At 49.6% G+C, this 21701-nt stretch overlaps 1 protein-coding gene across 1 annotated transcript; it reads right to left on the reverse strand.

Moving 5' to 3' along the window:
- Positions 1-17225: 17225 nt before the first annotated feature.
- On the reverse strand, positions 17226-19943 carry Kcna5 (potassium voltage-gated channel subfamily A member 5). Its single transcript, XM_004643564.2, has one exon. It carries the CDS (start codon positions 19907-19909, stop codon positions 18089-18091), a length of 1821 nt encoding a protein of 606 aa, XP_004643621.1. The 5' UTR covers positions 19910-19943; the 3' UTR covers positions 17226-18088.
- Positions 19944-21701: the final 1758 nt, after the last annotated feature.

Below are 21701 nucleotides of genomic sequence, written 5' to 3' on the forward strand. Positions count from 1 at the left end.
AATGTATTTTTGAGATTACAAAAATTGACTTCTTGGACCAAGACGAGGACCAAAAAGGGCTCCCTATACCGAGCTTTCTTTCTCTTTGATGTGATGACTGACAAGTCCAGGATGCTGGCTCTTCCTTTACTGTTGGACCCTCGGTGACTGAAGTGAGCAAGACCCTCTGCTATCTGATGGTGGACATAAAAGATGAGTAAAGACATTGACTGATCATGTCACTGCAAGTCATCTACCCTGTTTACTGGTCTATTCATTGCATAATTTTGATGTTTGGCTGACTTAATAGCCCTATGTAATATAGACTGATTTGTGCACTAAAATGCAATTTTAAATATGATTTTTTCCATGTGATTAGATACTCCTCCATTATTAGTACAAAGGCCATCATTCCCATTATGCTCCTGAGAGTGTCATTCCTGTGAAGTGCAGTGTGCATAGCATACAGCAGGGGAAACGTCTAACAATGTAAGAGAAATGCCCTTATTCCACTTAATGTGTCATTTCATTGATCTTCAGATTAAACAAAAACTCCTTGTTATCCATGATGGACACAAAAAAAATGAGTAAGACATTGCAAAGGATCTTAGGGTTTTTACAAATCTCTTGCATCCAAAAATATTACATCATTTATAAATTACCCACAATAATATAAGATAGGTGGTTTTAATTCCATTTTACAAGCAAAGGACCTGAGAGCCATATAGTTTAAGGACTGCATAAAATTGTCAGTTAGTAGGTGACAGATGCAATCCCTGTCTCTTGACTATTGATTTGAGACTAATGCAACTGTGTCACATTTTCTTTAGTACCTTGCCTTTGAATAGGAGCTTCTTTCCATTTCTGTCTATTCTAGTGATGTTTCCCACAGTGGCAAACACTTTTCCAGCCAGCTCCTACTCATTACTAGTGTTTGAAGTCTGATTGTCCCAGTGACATACTGCTGGTTTCAATCTTCTGCCAAGGGCTGCCTGGGCAGTAGGTTACTCTGCTGGCAGGTCTACAGGAAAAGGTCACCCCTGGATTTGTGTAACTGGAGGCCAGCTCTTTGGTCAGCCTAAGCACCAGGGATTCTGCCCTGGTTGTCAGTCCTGGCCCTGATGTTGGAGAGATGACCACCCTAGTAACCTTACACTCCGGCAGTGGCAAAGTAGCTCTCCTCTGAGTTTGGAAACAGTGAGCGGCACATCAAGCAAAGAGCCTACAACTGCTTTTCAGCTCCTCTCCCCTAAGATTCCCAAGCTCTTCTATTCCTCTGAGACTACCACCTCCTTTTGCTTCTCACTCCTTGTTTCTTTATCAGCTTCTCTACTTAATCAAGTCTAAGTGAAAGAAATATCTCCAATTTTTGGGTCACAGCCACCTGAGATCCCAGATGGACTGGAGCAAAGAAACCCAAAGGCTTACACAAAAAATTTCCACAAGCAGGGTCTTCAGAGGTAACCAAGAAGCCCTATGGCTCCTCTCTCCAATTAACATGTTACATGCCAATGATAGAACACTTCACAAATCTTCTGCAGAGGGTCTGAGATTCCAAAGCTTTCCTATGAACCTAGGCACTGATGTTGACATTTATGTGCAGATAAGGTGGCATTAGAAGACTCCAGATTTATCTCCTCTTTATCAAAAAAAGCCACAAAAGGCTCACAAGGCACACAGAAATATGTCTTGTTCACTTCTATAGATCCACCCCTGGAGACCCAACTCCCACGGGTCCTTCGTCTTTCCTCTCCCTTGAGATCTACTTGTGTGACACCCAAATCTCCCAGGTTAGATGTGCTGATCCTTTTGAAGAACTTTCTTCTGATAGATAATCTGATGCCAAATTCTCATGTGAAAAGAGAACTCTTTCAGGATGTCTTCTAGAAGGTTCCATCCTTTGGCTCCTCTCAAGAAATCTCTTTAGGCTTGGAAAAAAAGAACCCATAAGAGAGGGAAAAGAGAAACTTCCTAGAGTGTTACATAGCATATCCTTGGACTTCTATTTTCTTGCCACCCCAACACTCCCACAGCTAAGGTTCAGTGGCAGGTCTCCTAGCAGTAGCGACCACAAGTAAGCTCTGCCCCTTGAGGGACTGTGTAGTTCCATGCCTCCATCTCTCATTTCTCTAACAAGGAAAAATCCTATTACACACTTTTATAAACCCCTGGATGATGCCATCAGTGCTTTTCCTCACATGCAATTTCATATAGATTTGTAAGTCTATTTGATCAATGTATTTCTCCATCATTAGACTAACAGTTTTGCCACAATTGGTGAAGAGTATGCACCATTCAATAACTATTGGTTGGATGCATGAAATTAACCATCACTGCATACAGCAAGAGATAACTAATTTAAGCTAAGGCAAGAAGGATTAGCTCAGTCCTGGCTCTGGAGCTGCACTGCCCAGCATGAAATTCCAGCTCTGAAGCTTATTTCCTGTGAGACCATAAGCAAATCTTTCTCTCTTGTATTATTTTAAGTTCTAAATGGTGATCATTGTCATATCTCCCTCCCACCATTGTGAGATATTCCTCATTTCACAACCCACCTGTTTAACAAGCTTCAAAATTATGGCCAAGATGCACTGGTGACACTAACCACCCACTGCTTATATTTATGTCTTTGTTCCTTTTCTCTCATTGCTGGGACAAAATACCTGATGCCCAAATTAAGGAAGGATAGGTTTACGTAGCTCACAGTTTGTGGAGGTTTCAGTCCATACTAAACTGATTCCAAGGCAGAGTGGTGCATGACAGAGGGCAGCAGTTTAGGACGGCAGAAGGCAGCAAAAGTCATAATTGCCAAAATGGGGAGGCGTGAACCTCTTTTGCTCCCTTATATTGTATGCAGCTGCCACCTTAGGGTGTGTGCAGCCCTCACACCATCTCTGTGCCTTCCTCTTGCACAGGTTGAAGATGTTTACAAAGTGAGGACCCTGGCTCCCTGCTGAGCAGGGCTGGAAATGCTGTAGCTCTGTTTCCTGAAGGGAAGGCATGAAAACAAAAGGTCCACCGTGTTTAACAATCTATCTTTGAAAAACCTGTTCCCATAACCACATGAGGTTTTGGGGGACATTCAGATACAAACCATAACAACTTATTGATAGTTTTTTTTTTTTCAGGTGCAGGTGCAGCAGAGAAACAAACAGGAAGAAGGAAACAGGGAAAGGGGCTTTATTATTGTTGAGGACATGGAGAGAATCTGGGGAAAATGATGGATTCTCTGGGTTGGAACAAAGGGAGGCTGAGGCTTTTATGGCCTGTTGCCAGGGGTGGGGCTTGAGGGGGGTATTTAGATAGACCTGAGGAGCTGACTGGGGCCTCCCTGAGGTAGCAGGAAGGGTAAAAGGAAATTGCACCCTGGGCTGAGTTGGAAAGGAAGTGGGAGGGGGTCTTGGGGAAGATGGGCTGTTGTCTTAAGGACTTCAGCCATATTAGATGACCACCATAATAATTCAGCAATTTATACTAGGGCCAGATCCTATCACTTATGACCTGCTGCGTTCAAGCTTCTGAGGCAGGGATGTGAGTGGCAGTGCACCCCTGTGGTGGCTTCTTCTATAGCACAGTACTGTAATTTCTGCTGACTGTAGTGTACAGAACAGTACTATAGTTTTGTTCTGTTACACATTATAGTCCTGTGCCTAAGTTATGCAAATAAAAGCAAAGTCATCAAGTTGGGGTTTCTTTTGAGTATTTCTTTGTTCTGAATATTGTTATACACACTATATACAGTTCCTCATTTAACACCCAGTTCACTTTACAACTGAGTCACCAGACAGGAATTCAGCATTAATCAGGACTACTTCTATTAGCTAACTAGTCTGCTTAGAGGTGGTGGGTGACTGAGGGAATAGTTTTGATTTTGCTCTTTTCAAGATACAAGAAGGAAGGTTATTTATTTTTTCTACATATTCAAGGAAGCAGGTTTGAGAGTTAAGGGGAAGAAGAGGTCCTCTGACATAATTGTTGAGTGAAGGTCCTGGTTATATCCAGCAATGACGCTCACGTGATCACTGTTACAGACAATGTAACGGCTTTGTTGAAGGGTTGGGGATATGGGCCATGACGATGCCTGACCATGGGCAACTGATAGTGAGTGTCTAGAGTAAAGCGACTAAGTGGGCATCTCGGAAACAGGAGACATCTCTCCAGATCTGGGGAGAGAGACCTGATACAAGGTGCAATCTGTGTTCATACACACATGCCGAGCCCTTCAAAGAAAGAGTTGAAGTACAGCATTAAAAAGGCACAGTCTTTGGAGCCACAAAGCCTCAGGTTAAATCCTAGGAAAGTTATGAGTTGCTCCAGAACTTGGGTATGCAATAATCTCTCTGTATTTCAAGTTCCTCAAGGGGAAATAATAAAATGGGAATCATAAGAAGAAAAACCAGGGCTGGTGAGATAGCTCAGTGGACAAATGCCTGCCCTGGTCCCACATGCCATGCCAGCCCTGCCCCTGGGCTGAGCCGGTGACAGAGTCTAGGTGTGGTGGCATATGCCTGTAATTCCAGAGCTGAGGAGGTTGAAAACAGGAGGATCACCATGTGTCTGATCTGTGTAGTGAGATCCTGTACCAAATATACAAATGGAAAAAAAAAAAAAAAAGGAAAACCAACTTTCAAAAAGATTGAACATGTAGTAGCACACACAGACACTATGTTTTATAAACCCAAAACATATCTCTAGCCAATGGAACAATGGTTACTCATTTGTCTTGGAAAGAAAGAGAACTGAAATAAGGGCATTTGCATAACTGTAGGAAGGGGACAATTGCTTGGATCCATAGCTAAGGACATGGGAGAGACAAAACCAGAAGACTGGTGACAAGTCAGTTGGAGAAAGGTTTTGAGGAAACAAGTAGGTGTAGAACATGTGACTGTCACCATAAAGCTCCACATAGATGGGGCATTTAGTAACCAGACTGACCAAATGGCCCTCTGTGTGCAATCTGTGTGGCCTCTTATGCTCCAGAGTATAAACTCCAGGGATGAGTCTAACTGTTACTGTAGTTTAAGCTTTCTGTTACTGGGGCAATGTATAGGGGGCAAGGTTCATTTGGGGCTCATGGTTTTACAGGCTTCAGTCCATGGTTGGCTGGTTGCAAGGCAGAAGGACATGGTAGAAGAGGATTACTCAAGTCATGACCTCCAGGGAACAGCAAAGGAACAGCATCCAAGGGGAAGGAGCCAAGGACAAGAGATGCACCTCCAGCTTGTGCTCTCAGGACCCACCTGACATGCCAGCAGTGTGTGTTACTAATCTGCTAGGCATCCTGCAGCCCATCAAGTGGACAATCAAGACTAAGCATTATACAAGTTTAATCAGACAACAATCAGTTCCTGTTTCTGCCAACTGAGTTGTAAGTAATCTTGCAGACTCCCCAGGCCCCCTAAGACAGAAATTATAGGGAGAGGGTCCAACCACAGATTATGTGAGCATCATTGATGATTCTCAATACACACTGAAATTTGAGAATGCTGCTACACTAGAACACTAAGGTGCCTCTCAACCCTGATGGCCTCTAATTTGAGGTTGTCTGATGGTATGAACCCCTGAGCATAGTTGTCAGATCCATCAGCACAGTTTCTGTAAGCTAAAGCCATTCCTCAGATGTAGAAGTAGCAGGAAAGCAGGATCCCCAGAGCCCTTCCCTTGCTCCGGCCCCCGCTGTGTGTCACCTGGCATAGAGCAGTCATAGGCACTGGTTCCCTCTCTCTTGCTCAGAGTAACCCTGTCTTTTGCTAGGAGCCCTGACTTTTTAGAAGGTATGTTAATCAGTTTTCTGTTGCTATAGTAAAATGCCAGAGGCAGTTGACTTGGAAAAGGAAAGGTTTATTTTGGCTTGTATTTGTGGAGCTTCCAGTCCAATGTTGAGTGGTGCCATTGCTTTGAGCCTCCAGAGAAGGTGGCATTTCACAGTAGGAGCATGTGGCAAAGCAGCCTGCTGTGCAACCCTGAGAGGTGGCCTCAGTTGGCTCCAGGTCCCTCAGGCTGCTGCTGGAGCCCTACGCCGTTTTGCCGCTGGAATGTGCATGATCCTGCTCCGCTCGCTAGCGCCACCTCCACCTCAGTGTCTGTCCTCATTCCCTGCCTTGATCTCCCACCAACGCAGCGGCAAGGGACTCACAGAGAGGAAGCAGAGAGCCTGAGTTCGAATCCAGATCAGCCCGTTTGTCAGTTGTGCAGATTGGGGGTTTCCCTCTAAGTTTCATTGGCAAGAAAGAATTATTTCAGTGGGGGGACAGTGCATAGAAAATGCCTGTGTGTGCACAGCACACAGCCGGTGCTTAGCAAGTGGGGGGTGGCAGTAGCAGCAGAACCACCCCCCCCCCGTGACCTCCTCTTGCTCATGGTGGCGCCCCCACTGGACTCAGTTGTCTCCTGTCCTGCCTCCTCTGGCCCCACACATCGTGTTTGGCTCACTTCTGGTTTCTTAGCAGAGGTTCCAGACATATGTTCCTGAGGTCTCTGAGAGTTTGTACTGTAAGCTCACTGGGCACTCTTTTTCCCCTCTCCTCTTCTTCCTTCTCCCCTTCTCCTTCTTCTTTTTCTTCCTCAGAACTGGGTTTCAGCCAAGAGCATTCTCACTGAGTTCCACTTCTAGCACAGTTTTATTTTGAGACAGGATCTTGCTAAGTCTGTTAGTTGCTCAGGCTGGGCTCAAGCATTCCATCCTCTCACCTCTGCCCCCCAGGGTGCTGGGGTTACAGGCAAGCACCCCCATGCTTGGACTTCCCTGGCTTTAAGAAAACTTAAGGTGAGGGAGGCTGAGCCCTGATCTGCACTGTGCTGAGGGGAGCCTGGCGACAAGCACAAATGAAGTTCTCAGGGTGATGCCGGACGTGTGTGCCCTGCAGGGGAGCCCTGGGCATCTCTGGCTGCAGGGAGGCTGGTGGCACTTGTGACTGAGGAGCTGGAAGCTTGCTAGGGAAACCACTTGGTTGTCAAAACACATCCCAGATCTCGGCGGTGCGTGTCCACCATCATCTTAGAGAAAGGCAGAGCAAGCTCTTGGGATTTGGTGCTGCTAAATGATTTGCAAATGTCCCATAGGCCCTGGAGTGGGAGCCAGCAGAACCTGGCCTGCGCCTCCACCTCAAAGCAGTGGGAAGCTGCTGGGCCGAAAATCCCGGCTCCCCCCGATGAGCTCATTTTCTTACTTTTAGACTTATCAACACTAAAAATAGCTATCAATATATGGGTCCCTGGTATGTCACAGTAATAAAACCCCTTACGTAAAAGCAATTTCTTATGCTTTTGGTTTTTTAATTTTTATTTATTTATTCATTTGGTACAGGGTCTCACTACACAGCTGGGACTCATAGTGATCTTCCTGTCTCAGCCTCCCCAGTACTGGGATTTGAGGCATATGCCACCATACCCGGTTTTGGTGTCATGTGGTATGGTACCGGGGATCAAACTCAAGACCTTGCCCTTGCCAGGCAGGTTCTTAGACCACTGAACTATCTCCCCACCCCCATGCTTTCCTTTTCTGTTTTGCCCTCTAGACCCATGATCCTCATACTGCTTTCTCTCTACCCAGACTTCTCTGTCCAACTGATTGGACTAGGTATAAGTCAACCAGTCACCTGGTTAAGGCATTTGTAGCACTCCACTTTGTGTCCAGAACTTGGTGGGTGGCCAAGGAAGGTAACAGAAGAAAACTGGTCTCTATCCTCGAGAACTAATCTAAAATCAAATCATTGGGTCAGATCTGTCTCCACTCCAAAGCCAACTTCTGCTAGTCTTCACTCAAAGTCAGTCAACAAACAGTTATTTAAGCCCACTGTGTGCTAAGAATGCAGAAAGGAGCGGGCTGGACAAGGTGCGGGTTCTCATGAACCCTCCACTGCAGCAGGGAAAGGAGGCCAGAGTGAGTAAACAAGCTGAGCGCAATGGTGTGCATGCCTGTCGTCCCAGCTTCTCAGAAGGTTGGCGCAGAACAACGAGCCCAAGGCTAGGCTGGGCAACTTACAGAGTAGATCTTGTCTCAACAATTTTTAAAGAGCTGAGAATATAAATTGGTGTAGAGTGTTTGCCTAGCAACCACAAAGACCTGGGTTCAATCACCAGTACAGTAATAATAATAATACAAGAAGAAGCAAGCAAACAAATAGTTTAGAAATGGTAAGTGTCATAAAGGAAACAGAGTAACAAGATAGAAGAGATAGAAAGCCAGATGGGCTGCCCCAGGAGAAGCCAGAGGCTGCCCTGAGGGGCTGCTCTGAGTGTTCAGTGGGCTTCTCAGATCCCGCTGTGGGAGCAGGGAGAAGCAGCATGGTGCTCACCTGTCCTCCCACACACTCGGATGGCCCATCTTGGAGTCTTCCCTAGAAAGGACCCCTTTGTCCCCATCCTTTTCTCTGCACCCCCCCCCCAGCCCCAGACCCACCTGCCCGGTGCCAGCTCTCAATAAGGAAAGCACTTCCGGAGAGGGCCTCAGGCCTGTCTCTCTCCTTCTCCTGCTGCCCAACCCGCACAAAGATGTGGGTGACTATTAGCCCCTGAGCTCAGCCCCGGTGCTGCCCCTGGTTCCCTGTCTTCTGGGTCGTCTGTGTGCCTGGTTCAGGCTGCCTGGCCGGCTGTGGGCCATTGCGTCCTTCTACCTGGTGTTTGCAGAGTAGTAATTCTAGCCAGGGCCTGCCCTGATGGCACTCAGTGAGTGCTGCTGGACCAAACTTGGCCACGCTAGTGTGAAGGGAGTTTGTCCTTGGCTTTCTCTTGGTATTTTCTTTTCGTGATAAAAGGGACACTAAGTTACCTTCACTGAGGGCTTGTGGCCAGATGAACAGCTGTGTGGTTTGTTTTATTTTTTAAAATCATACTTATTTTTCAGTTTTTTGTGGTTGCTAAGAATATTGAGCATGTTGAGATGTTTTACCATGAACTACACTTCAGCCCAGTGTCATTTTAATTATTGTGTAATTGTTTGTCCCCGACAATCCTAAAAGAGGGCCCTATTATTGTCTCTATTGAATAGTGGAATAGACTATTTAGAAAAGTATGGCTTATACTTGGTGACATAGATAATAAATGACAAAATCAGGATTCAAACCCCGACCTAACTACCTCCAAACCTCACTCATTGAAGCCAAATGCTTGACTAACAGTGCCTCCTCCTGTCTGGCCACAGCCTTCCCCCCCCTCCACCACCACCCCCAGTTCTTTCCTCCACTCTCATCTCCCACTCCTCAGGCCCTTGTCTTCCACCTCTGGAGACAGCTCGCTCTCCGTCTGCTCTTTGGAGGAGCTAAAGATCCCCTCCTCTGAGTTCTGCAGCCTGCGCACCGTCCTGCCTACCCTAGCTCTGCCTCTCTCCACCCTCACCCATCCCACTGCCTCAATTCCCCTCCCTGAGGCAGGGCATTAGAGTTATTTGCATTTGCTTTAACTGCTTTGCACAAAGGTGTGAGGACTGTTAGCCCCTGGAGCTCAGTGGGAAATTGCCCTTTGACAAGCAGATACACAGCAATCAAAGAAATCTGAATGTGTTCCCAAAGGAGAATCCACAAGGCTTCAAGTAATAGCAAATGCACATCATTGAATATTCATTTGCTTGTAGGCCTAGAGGTCTGTGCACGTATATTTGCATACTATTTATCATACAATTCAAAGGTTTCGAAATTTACCTTCTGATGTGATCCTATCATTGTTCCAACAGACAGACAGACAGAGAGACAGACAGACAGACAGACAGACAGACAGACAGACACACACACACACACACACACACACACACACACTTACTGATAACAGGAGGCAGCCGGGCCAGGACAGCACCAGAGACCTCTGATTGACAGCAGGAACTCAGTCTTTACTTTTCCTTGTTCACGGGGAAGAGACCCAGGGAGTCAGACCCCAGCACAGCCTCCCTCAAAGTTGTAAAACAAAGACCTCTGTGAGGCTATGGAAATTCCAAACTCCAGCAGGACTCAGGTTTGTCTGGGAAGGCCACTAGCTTTCAACACCTAGCATTAGTATCCCACTGGCAAAGCCACCTGGACAGAACTGACCTACCTGGGGTATGGGCCTGGGATGTGCCCAAAAGAGATCAGGCAGGGACCCCTGGGGACCGCAGGGGCTGGAGCTGGGAGAGGACTGGACTGTCCCATGAGGAGCTAACCTGACCTGTGTGTACCTGCTGAACAGGGAGATGAGACGGGTTTGCAATAACTTGACATGTGACACAAACACAAAGGATTCTGTTGGAATCTTGAGGGACAGTCTTAAATTTGTGTTTCATTTGATGTTTTTATTTGCAATTACATTTACAGGAGTACCAGATTCATTTTGATGCTTAAGACATCTTAAGATTTCATTCAGTCTTAGACTAGGATTGGTGGAGAGCAGGATGTCGGATTGGTATTGAAGACATGGATTAAATGCCACAGAGGACCCGAAATCTTTTGTAGGCTAAATCCCAGCATCTGCATGGCAGCTGGCTGCTCAGAATACACGTGATGGCCTGACTGACCGAGGCCTGACTCCTGTTGTGTTGTTAACTGACTTTGTCCCTCATGTAAAGGACAGCAGAGAACGATGGGTTAGGATGACAATGTCACCAACTTTCTACCCTGCCCTTGTCTTTGGTGACCATTTTATTCATCTTAGGAAGAAGAGTGAGACACAGAGTTACAAATGATAAGACTTCATGGATCAGTAACAGGTATACCTAGTTGTCCATGACAAATCACACATGGCACTCTGTCCCTCACCAATATGTTCTTACCCAGAGTTGTGACCTTTTCGACTTTCCATCTTCATCCCTTACCCACCTCCACCCTATATCTCTCCTAGGTCTGTGCAACATCCTGAGTCCCTCCCCATAGCACTGTGTGGACACTCCCAGAATCCCAGCTCGGTTGCAATCATACTTCCCTGGTGAACCAGGGTGGAGCAAAGGGCACTGCACAACAAACAAAGACGGTTCTCCCTCAGTTGCTGGATGCCAAGGGTCCCCTGCAGGAATGGTGTGTGGACAGCACTCAGTGTGGCAGGCCCTGGGGTAATGGTCCTTCCAGCCTGAGAGGAGTCAGGGCTGTCCACAGAGCGTCACTGAGGACCTGCTGAGGCCATGGCCCCTATCTGGCACTGACACACACAGTGACATGAGGAGCTGTCACCAGTCAGTCATGGAGTACGTCAGTTGGGTGGAGAGAGGTCATCCAATGCCCAGCCACAGATGGGGTAGAAGTATCAGGGAAAGAAGAGCCATGGGAGAGGTGGCAGTGGGCCAGAGGGATGTGGGACAGCTTCTCTGAGACGTGTTTGGCATCACATGAGAGAGGACTTTCAAAGTCAGGCTAAAGGGACTAAACTGACTCTGCATGGGAGCCTGGGATGACCCGATGGAGAGACTGCTGTGTGATCCTGTCCAAGGGGTAGAAAGTGAAAGGGGACAGGGAGACCCGGAGGAGGTGACAGTGCCACCCAGGCTCCCTCTCAGAGCTGGTGTCCAAACAAGACAGACTTTGCAGGTGGCTTCATGACAACCAAATAAGAGCAATCAATAGCACTCGCATGGTGGCAAATGGTGCCCTGCAGAGAGAAAGAGTGAGAGAGTGAGCAGTAGAGGCCTATGTAACAGCCAGGGGTCCATACCAGGCATTCAGTGTGGGGCACAGTGAGACACCTTAGCCACTGAAGTTTACACAGGACCACCTGCCTCAACTGTCTAAGTGATGTCACTTAAAAGTGCCACAGAGGATAGCTCTGGAAACTTTAACTTGCAGCACAGAAAGCAAACACAAAGCCTTAGGTATCCCCGGCCTAGGCACAGGAACCAGCCTGTGCCACTGAGTAGCACCTTCCAGGTTCTGTGGTCCCAGTTGCTTACAATAGTTGCCAAATGTGTGACTGGAACAAGGCTGAACTCTGGAACAAAGCTGCTGGGCCATCTTCAGTTGTAGAATTGGAATAATTTGGAAATGTACAATAAATGTTATATTACGATAGTGTTGCATCAGCAACCTTGGAATCTGATCCTGCCTTGGGACACAACTTATATAGTTCCTTAACTATGAAGACCAAGAATCCCCAAAGTAGATCCAGCGGGTCAGCTTCTGTAGAACTGAAGGTGTAAGGAGAATGGGCCAAGCGCACGTCCTTCCCCATGTAAGCTCACAGCTCGACCAACCACTGCTGAACTCTCAGCTTGTGAGGTCGGAGATGAAGTTCTCACCAGGGTCTGGAGAGGACAGTGGGTGGCCGGCCACTGCTTGCCAGGAATCACCACTCTCAGCTGGGAGGTAAGGCTTTGAGAAGTCACCCAGCCTGAGGGATAGAGTGACAAGTGACGGGGGGGGGCGGGGGGGGGGACTCTGGCAAGAATGCACTCTTGGGCACAGGATTACTCCAGTTAACACTACATCTGTGGAAGCTTCTGGGCCCACTCTTCTGAAGATCCCCTCTTCCAGGAATTCTGGCTCAAATAACTCCACAGGACTTAAGTAACACAGCTCTCCTTAAACCTTTAAGCACAATTCAATTTCTCTGGGATGTTTGGAGCTGGCTCTTTGGTCAAATTTCACTTTGTTTGTAGTGATTCTTCCATGCATCTCCCAAAGTATGGGTGGTGTAGTTTGCTCATAGAAGTTACCAAGTTCCCAGAGGATGAAATGCATCTCATTTCTATCCCTCACCTGACAGGCTTGTACCAGCAGGTTGGAAGGCAGAGGTGCCCAGAATGTCACCCATGAGAGAGGAGTTGGAGAGCGTGCAAAGGGGAGGGGACAGCCCTGCCAGGCCACGCCTCAGAGATATGGTGACAGGCCCAGCAAAAAGACCCAGAGCCCACCAGAGGGGTTGAAGGAGAGAACAGGGCAGGCAGGATGATGGGGCAACATCACTGTCTTCTGGAGCTCTTTAGTCCTGAAGGAACCACACAGGAGGTTCTGCCCTGGGCCCAAGTCGAGGTGAGCATCCGAATGTGAGTGGGACCTTGGCCCCATCTCCTGGCCACAGCCCCCCTCTGCACGCCTCCCTACTCAGCATGGCAGCCCAGATCACTCAGCCCTGCTTCTTGGCACGAACCCTAAATCTGCCTGGTGCCCCAGGGCTGGCAAACAGTCGGAGCGTATGAGGGCCTCTGCAAATCTTTTTCCCAAACTGATGGGGAAGAAGATCCTCTCTTTGCAGCAAAACCTCAAGCCTCCCTGGACTAGAGGCCCTCGCTGCTTCTCTGCACTATGTCTGCAGTGCCAGGCCACCTGCCACTCCTCAGACGGTGACAGCAGGGTGGACCCAGAAGCCCACCCAGTGCGCTCGCATGACCTGTGTGTCCCTGGTCTCCAGCTCTGCAGGCGGGCTCTGGGGTCTGCGCTGGGAGGAGCACAGGCTCTCCCCAGGTCTCTATGGTCCCCTCGCATCTGTCCCCATCCTTGGCCCATCCCAGGCCTGGACCTCCACTTGACCATCCTTCCTGTATTCACTCACTTACTTGCTTGTTGATTGGAAAACCAGTCAGGGGATTCTTAGCCAGTCACGCTGCTGTGCAGCATGGTCCCTCCCTCAGCGTGAGCATCGGCTGAATGGGTACTACTACTAAGCCTCCTAAAGGAAGGGTTGATGCTTCCTCCCTAGACACTGGGGCTCTTGTTTATGAGACCCTGCTCATCACCGTGCTGCAGCTTCATATTCTGAAGAGGCTTGACTTTTGCAAGAAATGCAAATTGAATTAAGTAACATCAAATCTGAGGGAACAGAGAAAGACTCATAGGCATGACTTTCAGGCCACAGCAGGGTGGACTTTCTCAGAAAAAATCTAGCCTAGGAATCAGGGGAAATAATCCCCTTCTACTGTACTTCACTAGGGGTGTGTCCCTGGGTAAGTCACCTCTTCTCTCTGCAGCGCCATTGCCTCATCTATAAAATTAGAGTACAATGGGCCAGAGATTTTTGTACAATAGTTTCTGTCTTAAATATTCCATAGGGCAAAGTTGGACTTTACAAAATAGATGCTGAGTGAAAGGGACAGTAATGAGTGCCCTGGTCCTTCTAGGGGCCTCTGGCCTGGGGCTGAGTTGCTCCAAGAGGGGCTGCACTGCCCCTCCTGTGAGTACTTCCACAGGCACACAGAGGCTGTGCCAGCCCAGTGCCTCTACAGCTGGAAGAACACCACATAAAGAGGGCAGGGGAGGGGCACCACCCAGCAGCCCGCACAACCTCACACCTAGAAAAACTCAGAAGAAAAGGTGCATCCCTTGGCCACTGCCAGTGACAACTCAGGGAAAATGCACTTTCCAGAGCTGCAGGCAGAATTTCCAGAGTGGCATCTTCTTCCTCCTCCCCAGAAGCAGAGTACCAGTTCTCACAACCACATAGAAAAGTCTAATCTCTGTGAGGTGAGGAAAGAAAGCTACGTAGTCCCGGAAATGCCAGTGTGGCATCCTCTCCCCAGATCAGGGTTGAGGATCTTGCAATCAATACAGGTTGAACAGAGTCAGGTCAGAGGAGAAGAAGCAGGGTTCATAGGCACAGCTAGATGTCTAGGAGACACCCATCTGCACAACATCAACTCATGCGACATGTGCATAGCTATCCAGTGGAGACAGATACTCACAATTTTAAAGGATCACATGGTGTGGCCAGGGAGATAGCTCAGTGGACTAAACATCTACTTAGGCAAGTACAGGGGCCAGGGTTTGACCCCTGGCATCACATGCTGCTTCAGCCCCGCCCCCAGGTGCACTGAGCCAGGGATAGAATCTGGGCATGATGGCACACACCTGTAATCCCAGCACTAGAAAGGCTGAAAACAGGAGGATCACTACGAGACTGAGCTGCATAGTGAGACACTGCCAAAAAAAAAAAAAAAAAAAAAAGTCCTTGGTCTTTCCCCCTCATCGACTTTCATATGCTTTCCACTGAGGGCTTCCCCAGAAAATATAAACTATTCAAAGACACGGACCACATCTTGACCTTTTTCTAGTATCCCACCCCACATCCAAGGGCAGGTAGGCTCAGTGGACCTAGGATAGAGGACAACTTGATCCCTGCCTGGGATCAGACTCCTCCATGAACAAATCTACCATTTCTAGAGAGGACTTGGAGCAAAGTGCCCCTGAGAACCATGGGGGTCTTCCACTGGCTTAGAATGACATAAATCCAGTGGAGTGAGGAAATTCTTCAAGGGCGAGGACTCCACTCCAGGGAGTGCCCCCAGCAGAATGCACCGAAGGGTTCTGCTTTAAGGTAAGTGAAAGATGTTCTTCTTGCATCTGTAGTTTCTTAGGGCTCAGGGAGCATGAGCTCATGAGCAATAAAAGAGTGAGTCCTGCGAGACAGGGAGCAAACATTTCACTGCCCTCACACAGTAAAGGACGCACAGGGGCAACAGCCCTGCTCTCTGACTGGGCTGCGCAAGCTGATAGATTATTTATCCCAAGAGGACATCCTGCCAGCAGAGCCAAGGAGGAGCTTGGCTGCAGCCACTTGACTTAATTTCCCTGGGAAGGTGGAAGCTGGGGGAATCCATGACAACAGAGAAGCGTGCGGTGGGAGGCCATGAGGACGGGTGCCTCGCCACAGCCTGGCAAAAGCCTGGGCACACAGGTGTCTCTTCTGGTAATCGCACACAGAGGCAAACCACAGCAGCTGGAGGGAGGGCAGTGATTGCCACAACTGCAGCAACAGGTGAACAGAGAACTGAACTGCCTGTGAGTAATGGGGCCGGTCCTAGGCCACTGGCCCCAGGAGGGGGCTGGGACGGAAGGCCCCATGCCCAGAGCCACCTTGATCCCTTTCGCAAACTTGCTCTAGGACGACCCCTCCTGAACGTACAATTAGGTGTCCCATGCTCTCATTTCCTTTATGGGGGCCTGCCCATTATTAGCTCAGGTGTTTAAGTGCCTGCTGAAACAAAGCAGTCAGGCTCAGGATGCTGTGGCTCGATCCCCTCATCCTCAAGCCAAACCAGACCTGCCCTGAAGGCATCCTGAGCAGCCCTCCCCCCAAAAATCCTTCCTTTAGTCTCTCCATGAATGTGTATACAAAATGTGCCTCTCTATGGTCTAAAGATTCCATCCATTCAAACAGAACTGGACTACCCCATTTTGGGGCATCTGGTGACACTGGAACAGTGAGTGCTGCTCACTGTTCCTGGCTGAAGTCTGAAAAAAGTCCTGTGTGCCGAAAGCAGGTTTGGCTTTGTTCCGTTGGGAAGGTGGAATTACTCACTTCTCTGTCCACACTGAACACAAACTCTAGCTTTAAAGGCACAGAAGGCTGAAAGTGGGACTGTGGCGTTGAGCCTTGGCAAGATGCCCTGCTTTTAGGCAACCTGTCAGTTATAAATAGAATGCCTCTGCCCCCTTCCTTCACACTAGCATGTAGTGAAAACAACACGCCCTGCCTGCACACTGCTCCTGTTTGCTCCTCAGATTGTCTGTTAACAGTTCTTGACTGGAAATCACTTCAGGCACTCAGACACTGGCTTGTCTGAATGTGTCCTACTTAAATTCACAATTCCCAGACACGGATGTAGTGGACCCTCCCTTACCCACAAAGCGACCCCAACACACCTATGTTATTCTACTGGAGGTATAGGATGGACCAGCAGCTCTGCTTGCTGAAGCTGTCAACAACGTGGCTTTCAATTATTCAGCAGAAAAAAGCATCAGCAGGAATCCTCAGAGCTAATTCTAGAGAGAAATACAACCAATGCTGCACCTACCGTAAGGATCTGCCACAACAATGCAGGTCAAAGGAAACAAAGAGGTTTATTCTGAGTTCACTGATGACCAGGGCAGGGTCACAGTCTGTCAAATCAGCCTTTAATGACAACAAGCAAAGCCTTCCCTTCATCCTTGCCATCTTCCAGCATCACGCGATGTTCTCTCCTCGGCTTGGAGCACCAGGCATGACTTTCACACAGGGCTTCATCCCCGTGATAATCAGATTTGTTTTTGAGCATTGGGGAGAGCTGTGTGTTCCAGAGGGTCCAAAATCTGCAGGAAAGGGGGCCAGAAATTGAGCCCTAGGGAACCGCAGTGGGACCATCAGTGGATGCCAGGGTTCCTTACCCTTTTTCTACCTGCCCTTCACACTCCACACTGATGAAGTGTCTAGTACCATAGGCACAACAGTGGGCCACAGGGGGTCTGCATCACACACAGCCTGAGACCAACAGATCCCACCCACCGTCCCCTGGGGCCTCAGAGAGACCCCAGATGTCACCAAGCAAATCTGGACCTCTCCAAGCTTTGTAACCCAGACAAGGCATTTGCTCTAACCCCAAAACCCAGAAACACCAAGTAATAGGTTAATATTTAAAATTTCAAAAACAAAATATTATCTGTAGAAAAACTAACACTTGCCTTAGCCAAGTCAAATTTTATTTCCTGGGAATAAAAATAAAAAGAGTGAATTATCAGAAGTTTTCCTCCAACATCTGTAAAATGCTTTTTTGAAGAAAGTTAAGAGAATTGTTTAAGGCGCACAGAAAAAGTCAGATTTGCCTTTCTTCTGGAACATTCCTGACCTAGCTGCAAAGCACCAGTGTCACATCCCCGAAAAGAGAGGTTTAGAGATACAGAAACCAGAGCAGCCTTGCCTGGGTCTGGATCTCTGAGTATCCCAGGAATACATCAACAGCTCTTTCATCCATAAATTCAGTAATTCAATATATATCTTGAGAATATATCCAAATACGCTCTCTGACTACAGTACAAAAATCTACTCACCAGCCATAAAAATAATATTTTCCCCTATACACAAATATAAGCATATGCAAAGCAACTTGGGAACACATGGAGAAGGCTGCAAAATCCCTTGGGACATGGGCTATTTAAAGTCATTTTTGTTTGGGTTATCCCTCTGCTGGGTATAGGAAACTGGCCACAAACACATCCGTCTCACAGCGCTCACCATTTCAACAGCTCCTACGTCATGGAATTTGGTACTTTTTAAAAATAGGCGACCCTTGGTGTCATGGAAACAAGAGGAGAGATGAGAGGGCTGGAGGAAGGGTAGGACAGAAGGAGAGAGACAGACTTCAGCAAAAAGGTGGGCTTGGAATACTCTACGGTGTCAAGTGAGTCCCTGGGCTCAGGAGGCCACCCCTGCTCCCACCCTACTGCCACAAGTCTGCCTGGCACTCCTTTCACAAGTCCGTTTCCCGGCTGCTGTCCAGGCAGAGTGCATACAGGGACCGCCGTAAATCCACGTTGCTCTTGGCCTTGAGGTTATATTTCTCCAGGGGGCAGCTGGCCCTGCGGGCACTGTCTGAGCGCTCCAGGGATGCCCCGGGTTTGCAGAGGGAAGGCTTGCTCCAGCTGGCCTTGCGCTGGCCTCCTGCATCCAGTCCAGATGCCCGGCTCTGGCTGCCTTGCTCTTCCTTCAGGGCCACCTGCTCCTCCTGCTCCGTTTCCCGGTGGTAGAAGTAGTTGAAGTTGGAGACGATGACGGGAACAGGAAGGGCAATGGTGAGGACCCCAGCGATGGCACACAGGGAGCCCACAATCTTGCCCCCCACAGTGATGGGCCTCATGTCTCCATAGCCCACAGTGGTCATAGTCACCACCGCCCACCAGAAAGCATCCGGGATGCTGGAGAAGTGAGTCCCCTGGTTGTCAGCCTCGGCAAAGTAGACGGCGCTGGAGAAGAGGATGACCCCGATGAAGAGGAAGAAGATGAGCAGCCCCAGCTCCCGCATGGAGGCCTGCAAGGTCTTGCCCAGGATCTGCAGCCCCTTGGAGTGGCGGGAGAGCTTGAAGATGCGGAACACCCGGACCAGGCGGATCACCCTGAGGATGGCCAGGGACATGGCCTGCTGCCCGTTCTGGCCACCCCCTACTCCACCCCCTGGCTCTTGCTCTGCCAGTTCAGTGCCAAGGGTGATGAAGTAGGGAAAGATGGCCACAATGTCTATGATGTTCATGATGTTCCGGGAGAACTCGGCCTTGCTGGGGCAGGCAAAGAAGCGCACAAGCAGCTCAAAGGTGAACCAGATGACACACGTGGTCTCCACAATGAAGAAAGGGTCTGCCAGGGTTCTGGGCAGAAGGGGTGCCACGGTGGGGCCGTAGATCGGTGCCACAGCCCTGCTGCCGTTGACCCCAGGGGCAGACACAGGAGGCTGGTGGGGAACTGGGGGCTGGCGGAGCAGCTCTCTCTCATCCCGGAACTCGGGCAGGGTCTCCAGACAGAAGGTGACGATGGAGATGAGGATGACCAAGACGGAGACGATGGCGATGGCTCGCGCAGACCCTGAGCTCTCAGGATACTCAAAGATGAGCCACACCTGGCGCTGGAACTCATTTCGGGGAAGTGGTTTCTCCTCTTCTTTAAGGAAGCCCTCATCCTCCCGGAAGCGCTCCAAGGCCTCCTCCCCCAACTGGTAGAAACGGATCTCATCCATGAACACGTCCATGGAGACATTGACCGGCCTGCGCAGGCGGCCCCCCGACTGGTAATAGTACAGGATGGCGTCGAAGCTGGGCCGGTTCCGGTCGAAGAAGTACTCGTTGCGTAGTGGGTCAAAGTAGCGCAGGCGCTTGGCTGGGTCCCCCAGGAGTGTGTTGGGGAACTGCGCCAGGGTGCCCAGCTGCGTCTCGAAGCGCAGCCCGGAGATGTTGATGAAGACGCGCTGGTGGTGCAGGGCCCCCGTGTCCAGCGCCTGGTCCTCCAGCACGCCCAGGACGGGGCTGCCTTCTCCGTCCTCCTCCTCATCTTCTGGAGACCGCTGTCCAGGCTGCGGCAGCTCCGGGGGCAGCGGAGGAAGCCGGGGCAGCGGCTGCGCGCCTGGGTCTGCGCCCCTCGTTGCGTCCCTGGGCCCCGGCTCCTGGGGTGAATCGTCCAGCGCAGCCGTCGGGGGACACGGAAGTGCTCCCGCCGTGGTCTGCCCACAGCCTGCCGGGGCCTCACCCGTTCCTCGAACAGTCATGGCCCCGCCGTTCTCCAGGAGCACCAGGGCGATCTCCATGGTCCGGGGGCCGAGGGCATACTGCACCCCGCGGGCTCCGCGCCCCACACTCTCTGCTCCTCTCCCTCTACCACTGGTCTGAGTCGGGCGGGCAAGGGCTGCTGGCACGCTGGGTCCTGACGTCAGGCTGCTGCCGCCTTGGTCTCTGCCTCTCCGAGTTCTGGCAGCCGTTACCAAGCAGCCAAAAAACCTCCTTCCCGCAGATGCAACCTTCAGCTGCCCCTCCAGCGCCGCACGGCCTCCGCCCACCTCGCCTCGCGTCTCCGCCTCCTCGTTTCCCCTCCCGGGTGCGGCGCGGGTATCTCCAGGGAGGGCGCAGCTGGCGCGCAGGACCTAGGAAGGGAAAGGCCCCGAAGGCTGTGGTCCAGCCAAACGAGCGAGGGAGGGAGCCGCGAGGAGAGAGGAACAGGTTATACCTGGTTTGCTGAACCTCCCAGGGCAACCAGATGAGCCCGGGGCTGGGTTTTCAGATCACCTGGGAATCCGCTGAAAGCCACAGACTCCAGGGAGAGCAAATTGCCTGCGCTGCAGGGAGGAGGCTTTGAACTGAGTCAGAGCCTGAGAGGCACTGGCAACAGCCCTTTGGACACTTTTTCTTTGGAGAGATAAAGCTATCTCTGCTTCTTCGGGAAGAATTACAAGGGTAGAGTAGGGAGGACCAATGGGATGTGTATAAGGATTAATTTGGGTCATTTGCAGGAAACGATGGATCTTGAGATCATAATCCTAATAAGGGAAATAAGTCAGACCGGGCATATGCATCACATCGTTTCTCTAATACGCAAACTAACTGAGAGATGGTAGGACATGGAGATGGATTTTGTGGCAACAGAAAGGATTTTGGGGAAAGCGAGACAGGGAGGGCAACAAGGGAAGATGCGGGAGGGAGTAGAAATGACCAAGATTTATTATGTGTGTACTATCAGCCCCATGAGGAATATAAGTATGCATCACAAACATATACTAATGACAATATTACAATTATATTTTGTACTCTAATATTGCTATAGAAAAAAAATATACTAATCCTAGATAGAAAAGAAATATATGTATGGAAGGAGAGAAGGGGAGAGGGAGAGATGGAGAGAAAGACAGAAACATCTTCTTCCCTTCTTTCTACAAACCCTCCAGAAGTACCGGGGCTGAAACCCTGCAGCAACCCCCTGCCCTTGACCTGGGAAAGCTCCTGATCCCAGCCAGGGACAGCTCTGGCCAGGGGCAGCTCCAGCCACGCCCCTGTGGATGCGCTGCTGTCTGGTGTCATAACCCCCAGACCCAGGACACCTTACTCACCGAATTCCATTTTCAAGATCCCTCACAGGAATGGGGAAGAGGAATTTAAGAATCCTGCTGAGGGCTGATCTTCCTAGTGAAGCCTGGCACTGGCAACAGCAGGGAAGTTTGTGTATGGAGTTGGGGTGGAGAGGTGGCTTATGGGAGGGATTTTATTTTGTTTTGTGTGTACCAGCCCATTTCTAGGGCTTTCCAAATGTTGTCTTGTGTATTCCTACAGCAACCTATTTCATAGAGGCTGTTATTACTCCCATCTTATAACGAGAAAACTAAAGCACAGAGAGTTTGACTAATTTGGCTCAGGTAACACAAGGAAAAAGGACCAAAGCTGGGTTCCACACCAAGCTCTCAGGGGAAGGCCTCGCTCCCTGACATTCCTCCCTGCCCTAGAAATTCTCAGTCCCCTGTCTAGTTGTAAGTGCCACTCCTTCACCCCAACGTCAAGCCTGAGAACATCAGTTTCCTACTGCAGGAGCTGAGATAACATATTGCTCTTTTG

The sequence above is a fragment of the Octodon degus genome, unplaced genomic scaffold, assembly GCF_000260255.1.
Source record: "Octodon degus isolate 3935 unplaced genomic scaffold, OctDeg1.0 scaffold00178, whole genome shotgun sequence".
NCBI classification, from domain to species: domain Eukaryota; kingdom Metazoa; phylum Chordata; class Mammalia; order Rodentia; family Octodontidae; genus Octodon; species Octodon degus.